The sequence below is a fragment of the Callithrix jacchus genome, chromosome 4 (assembly GCF_049354715.1).
Source record: "Callithrix jacchus isolate 240 chromosome 4, calJac240_pri, whole genome shotgun sequence".
NCBI lineage: Eukaryota > Metazoa > Chordata > Mammalia > Primates > Cebidae > Callithrix > Callithrix jacchus.
Genome location: NC_133505.1, coordinates 162,061,213 through 162,079,282, shown reverse-complemented (window position 1 = coordinate 162,079,282; position 18,070 = coordinate 162,061,213). Strand labels below are relative to the sequence as shown.

Genomic DNA, 18,070 nt, shown 5'->3' with positions numbered 1-18,070 from the left:
TATTAAATAGGGAATCCTTTCGCCATTGCTTGTTTTGGTCAGATTTTTGAAAGATCAGATGGTTGTAGATGTGTGGCGTTATTTCGGAGGCCTCTGTTCTATTCCATTGTTCTATATCTCTTTTGGTAGCAGTACCATGCTGTTTTGATTACTGTAGACTTGTAGTATAGTTTGAAGTTAGGTAGTGTGATGCCTCTAGCTTTTTTTTTTTTTTTTTTTTTTTGTGCTTAGGATTGTCTTGGCTGTGCAGACTATTTTTTGGTTCCATATGAAATTTAAGGTGTTTTTTTTCAATTCTGTGAAGTCAGTCAGTGGTAGCTTGATGGGGATAGCGTTGAATCTATCAATTACTTTGGGCAGTATGGCCATTTTCACAAAATTGATTCTTCCTAACCATGAGCATGGACTGTTTTTCCATCTATGTCCTCTCTTTCTTCTTTGAGCAGTGGTTTCTAGTTCTACTTGAAGAGGTCCATCACATCCCTTGTTATATTCTACAGTATTTTATTCTCTTTATAGCAGTTGTGAATGACAGTTCACTCATGGTTTGACTCTCTATTACTGGTGTATAGGAACGCTTATGATTTTTGCATATTGATTTTGTATCCTGAGACTTTGCTGAAGTTGCTTATCAGCTTCAGGAGATTTGGGGCTGAGACCATGGGGTTTTCCAAATATATAGTCATGTTGTCTGCAAATAAAGACAATCTGACTTCCTCTTTTCCTGATTGAATACCCTTTATTTCATTCTTGCCTGATTGCCCTGGCCAGAACTTCCAATACTATGTTGAATAGGAGTGGCAAGAGAGGGCATGCTTGTCTCGTTCCAGTTTTCAAAGGGAATGCTTCCAGATTTTGCCCAATCAGTGTGATAATAGCTGTGGGTTTGTCATAAATAGCTCTCATTATTTTGAGATGTGTTCCAACGATACCTAGTTCATTGACAGTTTTTAGCATAAAGGGCTGTTTAATTTTGTCAAAGGCCTTCTCTGCGTCTGTTGAAATAATCATGTGGTTTTGTCTTTGGTTCTGTTTATGTGATGGATTATGTTTATTGATTTGAGTATGTTGAACCAGTGTTGCATCCCCGGGATGAAGCCAACTTAATTGTTATGAATAAGCTTTCTGACGTGCTGTTGGATATGGTTTGCCAGTATTTTATGGAGTATTTTCGTGTCAATGTTCATCATGGATATTGGCCTGAAATTTTCTTTTTTAGTTGTATCCTTTCCAGCTTTTGGTATCAGGATGATCTTGGTCTCATAAAATGAGTTAGAGAGGGTTCCCTCTTTTTGTGTTGTTTGGAATAGTTTCAGAATGAGTGGTACCAGCTCCTCTTTGTACCACCTGTAGAATTTGGCTGTGAATTTGTCTGGTCCTGGACTTTTTTTGGTTGGTAAGCTATTAATTGCTGCCTCAATACCAGATTTTGTTATTGGTCTATTCAGGGATTCAGCTTCTTCCTGGTTTAGTCTTGGGAGGGTGTAAGTGTCCAGAAATTTATCCATTTCTTCTAGATTTACTGGTTTCTTTGCATAGAGGTGTTTGTCATATTGTCTGATGGTAGTTTGTATTTCTGTAGGATTGGTGGTGATATCCCCTTTATCATTTTTTATTGCATCTATTTGACTTTTCTCTCTTTTCTTCTTTATTAGTGGTCTATTTTGTTGATCTTTTCAAAAAACCAGCTCCTGGATTCATTGATTTTTTTTTTTAAGCATTTTTTGTGTATCTATCTTTCTCAGTTCTGCTGACCTTAGTTATTTCTTGTCTTCAGGTAGCTTTTGAATTTGTTTGATCTTGCTCCTCTAGTTCTTTTAGTCATGACATTAGGGTGTCGATTTTAGATCTTTCCTCGTTTCTCTTGTGGGCATTTAGTGCTATAAATTTCCCTCCAGTCACTGCTTGCGTCCCAGAGAGTCTGTAAGACTCATTATATCAAAAACCAAGATCTTTACTCATAAACCTGTATAGTTATGGTTATTACCATTATCCAAAATCTCAAGGCTATTTAAATTTTACCAATGGGTTCTTAAGATAGATATTAAAATGTTTTTAGCGGAGGCTTTCTAACTCTGTTTCAGTTACCTAGTTGAGATTATTTGATGGTACTTAGAAGTTATTATCCACTTTTATCTTTGATTTAGGGGTAAGGTACATAGGTAGTTTATTAAAATTTACTTCTCTGGGATTAAGGCCACAAGAAAATATTTATTATTTGGAAAAAAAGCTAGCTGTGTGTTTGATTCTTTTTTTATTGAGGGATGTTTATGTTTTGTCAAATTAAGCATTTTCATAGCAATTTACTTCACATTTTTATTATAACTATTACATATGTGGGCTTTATTTGTAATCCAAGAAAGTACTTGTCAAGGACTTACAGGTATGTACCACCAGGCCCGGCTAATTTTTGTAGTTTTTAATAGAGACAGGGTTTCGCCATATTGGCCAGGCTGGTCTTGAACTCATGGCTCAGGTGATTCACCCGCTTCAGCCTCCCCAGCTGCAGGATTACAGGCTAAATTTTAATTCTAAAAGAATTCTCTGCTGCTCTGAAGTAGTTTAACCATATTAGGCCAAAGCAGGAATATTCTGAGGAAAGTCAGAAAATATTTTACTGATAGTTACATTGAGCAAATTTTTTAAAAATTTATTTTCTCAAATTAGAAAGGGGAGAGTTTTTACAGAGATAATAAAATTGTAAGTCAGAACTCTACTCTAACTAAACCTGCATGCCAGAAGAGAAACTCTTAGTTGCACATAATTGCAACACAAGGTAAGATAAGTGCTAAAAATAGAGGTTGGGCAGATTACTGGGTGGTTGAGAGAGGGAGAAATTTACTAACATTTGTTACTTATTCTCAATCAAAACTCCAGGAATCAGATATAGAGAATTTCCTCTATGATACATTGAGGGGTTTACTTATAACCACCTTCAGGGTTTTTTCCTATGAGAATCTGTTATCCCTTCTGTTTTCTTAATTTTTCGATTAACTCTCTCAATTAAACTTTAAAGGCAGAGCTCACCCTACCATTAAACTATTACCATCCTATTCTGACTTTGTGGACTGGATGACTGCTGAATTTCAGTCTGATTAAGCTATCTATGCAGTCCCCAAAATTTGAACCCAAATACTTTGTCTACAAAACAGACAACCTGTTAGGTTCTAAAAAATAGCTAATTAATTGGTCTACTTTTGTGTCTCTTAAAGTACCAGAGTCTGTAGTATGTAGCTTTTAAGTTAGAATGTTTTTAATTTCATGTTTCATTTTACTGTTAATGAAATTATTTTACAAGACAGAGTGTCTTTTGCAATGCAGAGTCGCAACTAAAATTGTTTTCATGGCAGAATACAACCTGTTTCTTAAGTTTCTCAAGCTAGCTTCTCTATGAGCTCCTGTAGATCGCTGAGAATCCACATATTTCTGGGGTTCCACGCTTAATTTTTTTTTCAGCTAGTCTCCACATTTCTCAGGTTTGAGAAATAGTGAGCTAGCCCTTCAAAATTCTTTCATTTTTTTTTTTTAAATGAATTGTGGTAATAGGCCTCATAATCTAACACAGTTCCTAAGGAATGGATGGGCTTTTTAGTTCTCAACCCTATTCTATACTCTGACCTAGTAGAAAATGATTTAGTTGTATTATGAGAGTTGTAACAGGTTTTTTTATTGACACTGATAAGAGGCAGTAGACTTTGAACTAAGCTAGACTTACCGGAATTCCAGTACTGCTAGTTTTGAGAACTTTGTCAGGTAAATGGCTGAGTTTAATACATCCAGATTTGGCCAGTAATACCACCCTTGAAGGACGTTTGTGAGGAATAGAAATAACCAGTGCAGAGCACCTAAAATGAGTGTGTCACACGTGATTGCTGCCAGTCAAAGTAGTTGTTATGATATGAACAAATATTTGTGGATTAAGTTGTATGATATAATAGTCAGGATTATAATTGTTAAACTATATATACAATTTATATTTAATTTTGCCTGTTTGGAAGCATGGTATATAGAACAAGCTACCCTCAAACATGGTACAAATTTAAATCATAAATAGTGTCTAAAATTGTAGATGAGTTAATGATATAACCATGACATATAAAGCAAAGATTGGAGCTTGAGGCATCTATTCTTGACCTTTGAAGAGCATTTTAGAGGCTTCCAACCCCACTTGTTCACAGCTATTGAGGTCTTGACCTCTGTGGGAGATAGTCTTGAGTTTGATGGGTGGACAGGTCCACAGAAGAAACAACTGTTTTTCATGCCTTTGTGTTTTTTGAAATCTGTTACTGAGGATGTTATTTCTGTTTTATGTTTACCTTGTGTTCAAGAATCATTGTGGCATAAGGTCAGAAGACGAATATTTTTCTGCTATGTTAAGACTCTTCCGTATTTGGTCTATATTTTTTTCCTAGAAGCAGAGATTGAGATGAGATTTCATAAAGACTGTGTATTAAGAAGGACCCTTAGGAGAAGGGACATGAAGGCAGCAGGAAAGGGCAGGGGAAGAGCTAAGCAAGAGTATTGTTCCTCCTAGAAACCAGCTTCAGCCTGGAGCCACAGTGGGAGAAGGAGCTGTGTAGCACAGATTGCCCACAGCATCTGTGTTCCCTTGATGCAAGGGACTGGCTTATTGGAACCTGTGCCAGTCAGTCTTTGCTGAGAGCAGTGGGGCAGTCACTTCCCAGTAGAGGTAGCTGCATCTCTGGGAGCCATTAGCACCCATCAGTGCCAGCAGCTGGGGGATGGCTGCCCTGGCCCAGTGGACGGAGCCTGGGCAAGACCCTAGCAGCATCCTCTCTAGCTTCCTACCAGTAGACAAAGCTGTGAGATGCTTACGTGGCCACCTCTCTGCCTCGGTTGCTTGGAAGTTCTAAACTCAGTTTCATGTTTAATTGCTTTAGCATGCTTCAACCAGGATGATTTAATAGCATTTTTTTCTGTCTTCTTTTTCTTTATAACTTTAGTCTTTCATCTTTATCAGTTGTTTTTTTACTTATTATACCTGCAATTTTATTGTAAGTTGCCTCAAATTCTTTTTAAAACCCTTGAGCCCAAAATAAAAATAAATATAAACCAAAAGCCAGTTTTATAATTAGAGCAGTACCAGAGTCATCTCCTTAAAAATTAGGTAAAATAAGTGTTGAATAGAGATAAGAGTATTTGGTATTACAATTTTAACTCGGTACTAGGTATGGTTTCATAAACTGCTCAAGAATAAAATAAACAGTAAGTATTCTAAATCCAAGGAAGGAAAAAACAAAATTGCATTTTTCCAGATGGTACTTTTATGTATGTATAAAGTGCAGTGAAATTAATACAAAAGTTACTGGAGATGATGTTAATAATGTGACAGTTTTCTGCAGAATTATAGGCTTGGCTACAAATCCTCAAAAGCCAATTAAGTTAGTATTTGCTAAGGTCATATAGCTGACAATTTAGCGATGAAAGATGTGAGCACACATTGTCCATGTCCAAAATTGAACTTCTGTCTAACTACTCTAGGCCTGCTCTCCCCCACCTCATATTCACTGTGCTGACTAATGACATCGTCCGCCCAGGTCAGCCAAGCCTAAACCTCAGAGGTCATCTTCAGTATTACAGACCTTTACACCTGCTGACCCTCACTACTAGTCAGTAGTTAACCAGCTTCTGACATTACCTACATTTCTCCCAAACCCATCCCAATTTTATACCCAATTCTTCTGACTTAATTTCAGTCTATCATTTTTGTCAGAATTACCAGATGAATTATTCAGTCTTATATATAGATGTAGATATACACATGCTCCATATGTTAAACGAAGTTAAGTATAATATTTGTGGTCTTTTGGGTTCTGTTTGGTAACTTTTTATCAAAGAAAAATTAGTAATTATATTCCATAAATTAGACTAAGTTTTCTCAGACTCAGAACTGTCAACATTTGGGGCCAGTTAATTCTTTTTCTTTTAGACAGACTCTTGCTCTGTTGACAGGCAGCAGGCTGGAGTTTAGTGGCACAATCTCGGCTCACTGCAATCTCCACCTCCCGGGTTCAATCAATTCTGCCTCAGCCTCCCGAGTAGCCGGGACTACAGGCGCGGGCCACCACGACCAGCTAATTTTTGTATTTTTTAGTAGAGATGGGGTTTCACCATGTTGGCCAGGATGGTTTCGATCTGTTGACCTCGTGATCCACTCGCCTTGGCTTCCCAAAGTGCTGGGATTACATGCGTGAGCCACCGCGCCTGACCTGGGGCCAGTTAATTCTTTGTTGCCAGAGTCAAAGTGTCTTTGTTGCTTTGTAAGATACTTACCAGCATCCCTGGCCTCTTCCTAGTAGATTCTAGTAGCACTACCTCCGTTGAGACAACCAAAAATGTGTCCCAGCATTGCCAAATGTCCCCTACAGGCTAAACTCACCCCATGGAAAGGCACTGGATTAAACTGAGAACCATTGGGTAGCACTAGTCATGCTTTCTGTGCACCAACTGCCTTCTGTGTGTCATCTCGTTTAATCCTCACAAGAACTCTATGGATAGAGGCCATTCTTATCCTCATTTTCACATAAGCAAACCCAGACCTTAGTTAAGTAATGTGTAATGTGTAACCATGCACCCACACCAGGACTTGCACCCAGGTGGTTTGACTCCAGAACCTGGTTCCCTCAGGTTGGATCCATCTCCCCACATACTAGCTGTGTGACCTTGGACAAGTTAGGGAGCTGACTTCACCTCTGTATCCCTCAATGTCCTGTAAGAGCCTGAGAATATTGTCTGCCTGGTAGAATTGTTAGGTTTAAACCAGTATGCAAAAGATTCAGACCAAGACTGGCACGTGTTAGGAAGCACTTGCCATGACATGTCACTGAGAAGAATGAAAGGTAAAAAGGACATCTCACCTCCCAGTCTAGTTGGAGATGCAATTATGCAAACTCATAATTTCATAAATAGAGGGTTTTTACACAGCACGCATTACTTAACTAAAGTCTTGGTTTGCTCATGAGTTGTGAGGATTAAATGAGAGCATTTATTAAATTCATAATTCGTTAAATGGAGCATTTCCCGAGAGCACAGATGCAGGCTTGAACTTCTTGGCTGTCAGGATTGAGTCTACAAGAGAGGTCCCATGTGAATCCTGAAGGGTGAGCAGGAGCTTTGGTATCAAGAGAGTGAGGCTGGGAGGAGTGCAGGTGGAGGAATGAATGCAGCAGGGTAGGAATTCCTGTAGGAATAGAGAGACTCCACATAATTTATTGCATGATTGCCATTTCCAAATAATACAATGGGCCATTATTTCATATCAAATCACTGGTTTTCTGAGAGTTTGAAACATTTCTATTTCTACTTAGGAAGGAAATATTCCAGAGCTAAATAAAAATATTTTTTGAAGTATATATAGAATGATATAGCAGATGTAAAGAGAACTTTTACTGTAGGACTATAGGCTACATAGACTACATGAACCCAGCCACATTAAGCAGAGTGAAAGAACTGTTAATGGGGTCAAAGCAGTTTTAAAAGTCACATCAATTTGCATGAAAACGTTCTTTGTGTCAGAATTCTTTTTAATATGATATTTGTGTATAAAATAACATTTTGACCACTCAAAAAGAATCATACTTTAAACAATCATTTAAACTTCTGCAAAATGATTCCCTTCCTAATTCCCATGTCTGATAATAGCTTTTCATTTCAGTGATTCCATATAGCTAATGACATTGTTTCAGAAGAGAATGATGTCTACCCAGTAAAATATGTATAAAATATGTTAGTTTACTCTATATGCACAAATGAAAGTTATTTACTTACATAAAAGATATTCTTCCAACTTCCTGAATTATTAATGTACAAAAAGATAGTCTTTCTTCCCCTTTACCATTGAATCATTGACAGTGACTAAGCTTCAATTAACAGAAACAATAGTGTGCAGTGTTTCCTTTGCACCTATAGAAAATCCAGGTTTTACTTTCTTGCTAAAATATTTGAATCATGTATCATAATTTATATTTTAAAAGCATTCTTCTTTAAAATATATTTTGATATTCATTAATTGAAACAGCTTATTTATAAGAAAATAACAATGTTTTTATTAACATGAATGAAATTTGAGAGAAAAAGTGACAGCTTAAAGATAACTTTCATCATCCAAATACTAATAAATGAGAGAAGAAGTGAGATGGTAGTAAATCCAGACTGTTACAGGATAACTGAACTTAATTTGTGGAGAATCCTCTTGCTAGAAGCAGAAGAAGGGAGTTCTGAAACATTGTAAAACATACTTTTGTTGTTATCACTTAGCTTGCACTTAATGCTTTAAGAGCCCTAGAGATTTTAGTTTGGTTTGGCTTTGCTTTACTGTGATATCATTTACGAATTTCTTTTATTCAGTTCTGCCTAATCTTAGTTTGTTATAATATTGTCAGCTCTTACAAATATATGTAGCTAGTTTTCTAAAATGAAAAAGAAACGGCTGGTCACAGGAGGTAGGGACTTGGGTTGGATGGTTTTGGCAGCATCTGAATGGAATAGCCAGCTCTTGTATTCCTAATGTACTTTCACACACTGTAGCTTTAAAACAGAAGCAGGTTGCTCTGTGGTTGCCAACCAGGTAGCAAAGTGGATAATATTCTTGGTTAACACCAGGGCAAGGTACTTTTTATACTTGGCAGCTTAGTTCTTTTCTAAAATCCAGTTCAAAAGCTGTTTCAGCAAATTATCTTAAAAAAGAAAAAAGCTGTCAATTAATTGCCTTCTGAATGTAATCAGAACCTCTTTCAATTATAAATCCTTAAATAAAACTTGGAAACGATAATAGAAAAAATAAAGAACTCTTCAGACAGATATAATTGTATATGATCGTTTTATTGGCATTTTAAACTACCTTGTAGCTGTTAAAGTATTTTACATTCTGCTTTCTTTGCAGGGAAAGTTAAGCATGATTTTGATTTTTATAAATCTGAAAGTCCCATTTGGCACCCAGAAGTTCCATTTCGTATGCATTACGCAGATACTTACACGTAATCCTTCAGGTTGTGTGTGGAATTGTTCTCCGGCTGTGTGGTAGAGATAGGCTGCTCTGTGGGTGGGTTGAGCCAAGCTTCTGGATTCCTTTTTATACAAGAGGTGCAGAAAATCATGCCAGAGATAAACAACAGCATTGCTGAAATGAATCCAATATAGATAGCTCCTCCAGGTTCGTGTTTGTTGCTTTCTGGGACTGTCAGATCCAGAAAGTTTGCTATGATCTCCTTTGTGTACCACACTGTCGGGATTAAACTGGAGATTCCTGCAGACATGAAACAGACTCCTCCAGCAAAGGAAGCATGGCTCTTGGTTTCTCTGTCCCCTCCTAAGTGAGTACATTTCATTCCTACTGTGGAAGTGCAGATCCCCAAAGCAGACAGAACACATGCCAGGACCATGGTGGCTCTTGCAGCCTGCACATGGATGGGGAGGGACAAAATGGAGGGTTTCAGGGCACAGCTGAACATCCCAGTGCTATACCAGGTGCAGTCCATCCACAGCCCATGCAGCTGCACAATGGCTGTTACGATGTTGGAGCCCACATCCACATTCACCTTCCAGTTGGGCAGCAGAGTGGCTGTGAGCACTCCAGAGACCCCAGATAAGGCCAGGATGAAAGCAAGGAGCTGGAGTCCTGCCGAGGCCATGATATTACTGTTAACTCTGTCCTCTTAGAAAATCCTGATGCTTTACTATGATGGATGTCAGAACTCTTATCTATTCTGTGCAGTAGAGAACCAAATAACCCTAAGGAAAGAAGACAAAATCAGAATTGAGGGAAAGAAAGTGTAAGTAAACAAAAGGCTTTGCTTTAGAACACATCTGAGTACTCCCGCTTCCCCAGGCCCAAGCAGCTGAGGATGCTGTAGCCCGGGAAGGGAAAAGCTCCCGCCAGGCCTTGAAGTGATACGACGGGTGGTGTTGATACCGGGCATAAAGAAAACTCAGCATATGCTGAGACTGTCTGTAAAGTGGAAATGTACCTAGTTAGGAGATTTAGACATTTCAAATTCCAGCTACAGTGTCTGATAAAGAATTTTAATAGCATTATAGGTTTTTAAATGATTTTATTCTTAATGAAAATAGTAGGTAAAAGGAAGAAAATGAAGTAAGGTCACCTTTTAAAGATGGTTTACAAATACATTTTAGAAAAGAAGTACTTAAGAAGTGGCTTTTATAAACAGGTCTTTATGATGCACCCACAGTGCCGGGCACATAGCCCGGGTGAGCCATTTGAGGGGAAGAAAAGCAGTGGGAAGAAGTCTAAGTCACTAGCGTGCCTTTCCCTAAGTTCTAGTTAATACCTGCTTGCAAAATCCTGACTGAGGTTAGTACTTGTTTTACTTCTGGTACCTGGTACTCAGCCACTGTTTTTTTGCATATGGGAATGTGAGGTCCTTTCTAGCTGGGACCAGAATCATTTCCTGACCCAAATCCAGCCAGCTATTCTGAACAATTCAGAAGTACTAATGGCAGATCTCAAAAACGCATACCGGCAATAACCGCATCATTAGTTGTATGTGAAAGGATACCAGAAAGAATTTAACCCTCTATTTTCTTTCTTGATTTTTAAGAGAAAGGAAAAGACTACACCTATTTTGTGGCTTGGCTATGTTTTAAGAAACAAAAAGGCTTCTGATTCCATCTTCCTATTCCTTTTCCCCCATCTAGCCCATCTGGCACTGCTTACTGCCTTCTTTGAGAAAACTATAATGGTTTCTGAAACACTGTGGTACTGACTTTCTTTGTTGTTCTGAATTAATTTTGAATGATATGCTAAAGTGGCTCTATCGTGATTCATGTGTATTTCACAAAAGGGGATACAGGCTCTTCAGTCAAAAACACTTGGACCCGTTGTTAACTTTATACCTCTGTGTGCCTCAGTGTCCTCTTCTGAGAAATGGGGAGGATTGCAATACTTCTTTCATAGGGTTAAATAAGTTAATACGTTTTAAAGGCTTAGAACAATATTTAGGCCACAGAAAGTCCTCAGTAATTTAAAATTGACATCATCATTAGTATTTTTATTTCTTGTGTATTGTGACAATTGATGTTTAAAATTTAGATCTTTTCCTTTTTTCTCTTCCTTCTCTGGGCTGATTTATTTTCACAGAATCTTGGAGCTGAAAGCTCAGACAATCTCAAACATCCTCGTTTTTTCAGATTGGGATATTCAGATAGACAATTACTCCATGCCAGCCGGCTGCCAGTCTTCAGCAGCCAAGCTGCAGTGTCCAGATCTCTCTCCACCCCTCCTACCTCACTGGATCATCCCTCCTCTTTTCCCTTCTTTACCGCAACATTCTGCTGAAATTCTCCCCTGAATTTCCCAGTGTTTCCCATGGGAACCAGGGAAAGCACTGCATCTGGAGGCAAAAAGCACCATTAACTGTCTACTTCACCCACTCCCTCCCCAACAGGGAAAAAAAAGGACTGTAGAGGATATTAACAGGACAAATGTCTCAGCTTCAGATGACTTAGCAAGGAGACTGATGCCTGGCTTTGGTTCAGTATTTGAAATACTACTAATCCATTGCCTATATTTAAAGTACAAACTTTGCATAGCTACAAACATTGATTCTCTAAGACGTTAGATCCTAGGCTATCTGGATTGTGCTGTTCTGTTTTTGTTCATAATCTTAAACTGTAACTCTTACCATTTTAGAAAAGGATTTCCCTAGGATTTTAAGTTCTTAAGAGTCTGACTTATCTGTTACACATCAGTGTACTTAGCATTTGCCTGCTGTCATACAGTTTGTTTCTTTTCTGTTTTTCCAGACTTAGACCAAAACAGAACAAAAGCTAAAGTTTCTAGAAAAAAATCAAGCACATGTTTACAGTTTTATAATAGCTGTTTTCAAGTTTAGGTTTTAGCATTTCAGACTCCAGCCAGCTTGCTAAATTACTGCCTCCAGACCACTTTCAGCTTAGGGATTCTTCAACTGTGGGGTTGCTATAACGTTTTCTAACAGCATCTGCTTGCTTACCTTTCTCTCTCCCTCTCTTTCTACTTTGACTGAATAACCTTTGTATGTTATCAGTCTATGTTCAGCTTACCAGTTATAATCCTTTTCTTCCCATTAATCAATACATTTTATAGCTTTCAGACATGAAGACAGTTTGTTCATCACAATTAACAAGTACTGGCAGTGATCAATTACAGACAGCCAAAATCAGTGTAAACAATATGACATTGCATTTAGCTAGTACAGTGCTTGCTTACTATTGAATATTGGATTCAAATGCATTTTTTCTGCATAGAGAATTATAGAAAGAATTTGTTCTCCATGTGCAGGTTGCCTTCTGCTCATACAAATATACTGGCATTTTAGCTATATCGCAGTTTCTCCAGCCACAAGCATAATACCATTTGTGGCCTGTTCTCTGAAAATTTCTGTCTCATAGAGAATAAAGGCACGCTATTTCAGCAGCTGTGGTGGTGGTAGAGAAATACTCGTGAAAGCAAGCAAAAGCAGAGGGGTCGCATGTAAAAACTTGGTCTGCAGCAAAAGCTCTCTCATGGTCTTAAAACACAGTGCACACAGAACAGAACCTAAGCACATTCGATTTCTGAACTATTCGCCAACAGAAAGTCTGCCATGGATTTCATTAAAATGTAAAGTTGGCTATCCAGACAAGACTTTTTATATCAAAAATAATATTTAAAAGCAGATTTACAACTTAAAATTCTAAATAATATCGAAAGATCTATTCTTAGATCTCTAAACATTACAGACACGTTTTATTTCCCCTACCTTTTGTCAGCAGCTTTCACTGTCTTAACTCCTTCAGTCACTTGTCTTCAAATTAACCTCAATTAGTTATGGTGAAGAACCATATATGTGAGATTTATTTCAGAAATTCTGGGTATTTTTATGAAGCTCCAACAAGTTAACTTGAAAATAGCAAATAAAGGACAATGTCGAAATCTGAGAGGTGAAAACTGCTGATGGTGCTAGAAGATAAATACCAGGTTCTCCATCTCATTTTTTGAGATGTGGGAGAATTAAGAAAGGAGAGGCGGGGAAGGGAGGGAGTTGTTGTTACAACAGGATTTGTTGAAACCTGAAAGCTAAAAATGCTTTTGTTGTCCCTGTGTACAGAGGAGGAATTATTTGGGTGCTCACAAAAAGGCTTTCTTTTCTTTTAATATTATGTTTTAGTCACATAGTTATAATTTATTTTTGAAATTTTGTCTGTGTTGAAAGATATAATTTATTATTTTATGTCCTCAGTTAAAAATATGGTCTGAAATATTTTTAACTACATTGTGCTTGGCAAATGAGAGTTGAGACTCCCTTTTTTTCCTGGTATTCTTGACTTGTCTGAAACCTGAATTCATACAATTGTTAACTTTTAAAAGAATGCTTTTTAAAATATGTTGTATATTTTTTTCAATAAAAGAAAACCCAGCAACAACTTTCGACTAGAATCTGATCACTAAACCTACAAGTATTTTTGCGTGTGTGGTGCCCTGAGTTTTCTTGTTATTACTTCCACTTAGAAAGATTTTTGGAAGTTAACTATGTAGATTTCAGGAAATGTTATGAAGAAATCACCCAAAATAATGTGATAAGACCTGTCAGATAAGACTATGATCAGATACTGAGGTTGTAGCCCATGGATAATGGTATAGATGTATCTCACTGCCATTCTTTTGGCTTCTCATTTTTTTCTTCCTCAGTAAGTTTGATTCTACAAGGTGTAAATTCATAGCCATTATACAGAAATAAGATAATTTTATTATTGGATTTTTAAATGTAACAACTGTTAATAACCATGTTAGACTTTAAGCATTTCTTTAAAGGTAGTAAATAAATAAACAAACACATGTTTCAGTTATCTGGATTTTTTTGGTTTTGTTTGTTTTAATCCTAAGTTTGGCATTTAGCAAGATACTGGTTTCCTCTTTGGGAAATCTAACATCTGTGGGTTTGCTTTTCAGCCATAGTATTGATTACATGTTAAGTCTTACCTCTCTAAGTCTTTAAGCTTTATATGTACTGACTTTGTTCTTATATTTTATTTCACGGGAAGTATAAACAGTTCAGTGTATAAATAAATACTGGAAGAAGCAGAGTTGAATTGCAGGCACTAGTAGTCACAGCAGTGTCATTAGTGCTGCATCAGAAGAAACCTCACCAGGGCCCTCCAGCATCCTGGCTTGTTTTGCTAGTCGCCATGGTTGTTAGTGCAGACACAACCTTTGTGAGGCTGACTGATCATGATGGCAGGTGGAAGGGACCCAGCTGCTCCCCACTCTAACCTCTAGCATAAGGAAGCTCGCTGAAGAATAAATGGGTTAAGCATGCTTTAATGTACATTTCTATTCTCAAAACATTTTGATTATTTTTCTGCCTTGATGAAAACAGTAATCCTATAAAACATTGCCTGCTTTAGAAGGGAAAACTTCTGAAATGAAGGCAACTTTCATTAGCAATAGACCTTTTATGAAGGCAGAATTTATTATACAAAAAAAAAAGCAGCTAGAAAAGTAGAAGTGTGAATAGAAATATAGTTCATCAACATTACTATCTACTCCTGCTGTGGATATTAAAGGGATATTAATCTTTGAAGTCCAGAGACTCTCCTAGATAAATCTTATGGCCCCTCAGCTGAAATCTCTTGCCCAGGCCTCTCCCCTGAACTTCCAAGTTGTATTTCTGTCTGCTGATTTGGTGTCACTGATGGATAGCTCAGACACGTCATAGCACAAAACTGAACTCCTGATCATCCCCAGACTGTTCTCCTCCTCAAGGTTTTCCTGTGTTCATTCGTGACAAACACTTCCTTCCATTTGGTCAGCCTGAGGTCTTAAAAGTCATCCCTGCTTCCATACCTAATATCTCTTCAGTCAGCAAGTTGTTTTGTTTTTAACTTCAGACTAGAACAAGAGCCTTCCACCTCTGAGCCCCTCTTCGGCTTCCACTGTAGCTCAGGACCTCTGAGGTAGAATGTCAGCCCCACAGGACAAGGACTTCTCTCTGTTCGTTCATCGCTGATTCCCCCTGTGCCGGGAGCAGTGCCTAGCACATAGGGGTACAGTAAATATCTGCTCAATGAATGAATTCAGAAACTGACTTTAAGTATATATAATGTTAATTAAACTATAGATTGCACTTGAATGATTAAAAATATAATTTTATTTCTAAACAGGACTAGAGTTTTTAAGTAATTTTGCAACTCTAGTTTTGTCATCTTGCTGATGATAATATCTACCATTTATAACCTGCTTTCTATATGCCAGGTACTGTTTAAAGTGCTATAATATTTAATTCTCAAGACAAACCTATGAGATAAAAGGAATCTTCATTTTATAGATAAGAAAACTGGCCGGGCACAGTGCCTCATGCCTGTAATCCCAACACTTTGGGATGCTGAGGTGAGCAGGTCTCCTGAGGTCAGGATTTCAAGACCAACCTAGCCAACATGGGGAAACCTTGTCTCTCTTGAAAATACAAAAATTAGCTGGGCGTGGTAGTACACCAGTAGCCCCAGCTACTGGGGAGGCTGAGGCCAGAGAATTGCTTGAACCTGGGAGACGGAAGTTGCAGTGAGCCGAGATCGCACTATTGCACTCCAGCCTGGACGACAAAGCAAGACTCTGCCTCAAAGAAAAGTAAAAAAAAAGAACAAACTAAGCTACGAGAAGTAACTTTTGACTAAGGCTGTAAAGTGAGTAAATTGCAGGAATGGGATTGAGGCCCAGAGCAGTGATTTTTGGAACCCTGACATACTACATTAGCACTGCCCCACCTCCAGTTAGAAAGAGTGCATATGTAAGTCTTACCCCTCTGTGGTAGTTTATGAGCTGTGGAAACAAATTAACCCAGAAATCTCTGTAGCTTTACATATCAGTGTTTACTTCTCAGTCCCACAAAGTCCACTGTGGGTTGAGTGACTGCAGTCCATCTACTTTCTTCTTTAGAATGTTTTCATTTATCTTTAAGCAGAAGTTACTTTTGCTTCCCTTAGTGTGTGGTATTGCTTAGCGATGTTAATCTGGATGTTCAGGCAGGCTTTTATTTTCTTTCTGAAAGAATCAGTATTTTAACTGAGTATTTTGGAAATAACAATACCACACCTTCCTGTAGAGCTTAACAGTTTATAAAGCATTGCACTCAGTCTTCTCATCACTGAATCCCAGTAAGAGGCTTATGAGAGAGACGTTATTTCCTCTACCCTAATAAAAGAATCCTGGGGATCATTGGGGTTGAGGGGAAACACTTTGGTGGCTGACATTTTCTTCAATAAAGAGTTTGAAGGCCATCACTAGAGGCATTGTGAGCCATCCCAGTGTTGTCTTTTTTTTTTTTTTTTTTTGTGGTGGAATTTGTGGTTTACAGAGCACTTGGCTATGGTGTGGAGGATTTAAAGAGATCAAAATTGGAGACAGACAGACTCTGGGAGGCTGTGGTCATGGAAGTGATTAAATGGAACTAACTAGATGAGTAGAGATATTTCATAGGAAATGGATTCAAGATAAAGGGTGTTCATAAATTCTGGAAATATAATTAAATATATGTAATGTAGTTTAGGGCATCTTTGGTCTGTAAAAAGAACCCAGAATTTCCTGTCTACATTTTGAAAACAAATTTGTAGAAGGTGCTTTGGGCTTATATTGGTTTAGAATATTTCAGTGGACAAATTACAGAAACTCTAACAGTAGACGAAACCATAAGGACTCATTGTTTGGGAGTCAGTACTGTTCAAGGTTGATTTTGCAATTTAAAACTCTTCTTAAGGGTTCCAGCTCATTTTGTTTTTCTGTTCCTTTAAACTGAGCTTTTCTTGGCTGTGTGAAAGTTGATTATACAAATTTGATCATTCTTGTCTTACCCAGCTAAATCAGAGTTAAGGGGCCAGGAGGAAAAAGCACTCAGGGCACATAGCACCTACTCCAGAATTTACATGTTATGTAAGCCTAGCTGTTGAACCGGCCTGCTGTAACAACGAGACCAGTTTTACCTAGTAGCTGCTGGGACCACCTACTGGGACTCTAAGACTGGTTTTACCCTCTGTCGTCACTCACCAATCAGAGCTTGCCCACAAAAGTGCCAATGAACTTTCTTTCAAAACAACACATAACATTTCTCTTACTAATAAAACTCTCAACTTTCCCTTTGGTCTTTGGACATACTGAAGACCACCAACCAGGAAAGTAGGTAGGCCCTGAATTACAAATCTTGCTTCCCAAATAAAACATTGAATTTGAAGATTTGTCTCTATGTTTCATTTTTACTTCAACAGCTATGAGATAGCTGCCCCAGCTGACCCTTTCATCAAGAAGCAACATGTTCTGTGGCCAGGCACAGTGGCTCACACCTGTAATCCCAGCACTTTGGAAGGCTAAGTCAGGTGGATCACTTGAGGCCAGATGTTTGAAACCAGTCTGGCCAACATGGTGAAGCCCTGACTCTACTAAAAATACAAAAATTGGCCAGGCGTGGTGCCACCCACCTGTAGTCCCAGCTACTTGGAAGGCTGAGACACGAGAATCACTTGAACCCAGGAGGTGGAGGTTGCAGTGAGCCAAGAGCATGCCACTGCACTCCAGCCTGGACAAAAGTGAGACTCTGTCTCAAAAAAACCAAAAAACAGCAAAGTATTCTAGAATTCTCTTTCCCTCTCCCACTACCACCCCAGACTTTGCTCTAATGTCTCATTTTCCAGAACTGGCCCATTTGGTCATTCTTAACTGTGAGCGAGACTGGGGAAGTTTGTGTCTGGTTTTCATCCTTGAGCTGTACCCAGCATGGACTCATGCGGGCTTTGGGGGTGTCACAGGGCTCTAGCTGCACTTCTAGTGAATTTAATCTCCAGGATCTGAGTTGACTGTGTGATACTTTCCCAAGCAACTGGGATTGTTCTCTAAACCTGTGATTCTCACTTCTGCCCACATGAGGGCTTTGGAAAAGCTCAGAGGACCAGGCTCAGGCCCAACCCAGCGGCGCTTACTTAATTTTCTAGGATGGAGCCCCATCCTTGTGTTTTTCAAATGCTGCCCACTTAATTCTAATGAAAAGTTGGGGTTCTGAATTTAAAATCCAACAATGTTGTGATGGTT

The 18,070-nt window shown here is 38.4% G+C and overlaps 2 protein-coding genes across 5 annotated transcripts in view; one reads left to right on the top strand and one right to left on the bottom strand.

The window, feature by feature from the left end:
• TFB1M (transcription factor B1, mitochondrial) overlaps window positions 1–18,070 on the top strand; it is a 59,565-nt gene that overhangs the window by 29,412 nt on the left and 12,083 nt on the right. The gene's annotated exons all lie outside the window — the stretch shown is intronic.
• CLDN20 (claudin 20) lies at window positions 8,823–9,834 on the bottom strand. Its single transcript, XM_002747130.5, has one exon. It carries the CDS (start codon window positions 9,648–9,650, stop codon window positions 8,991–8,993), a length of 660 nt encoding a protein of 219 aa, XP_002747176.1. The 5' UTR covers window positions 9,651–9,834; the 3' UTR covers window positions 8,823–8,990.

Excerpts from the sequence above, each read along its gene's own strand:
- CLDN20 (XM_002747130.5), bottom strand. The coding sequence starts at position 9,650 with ATGGCCTCGGCAGGACTCCAGCTCCTTGCTTTCATCCTGGCCTTATCT.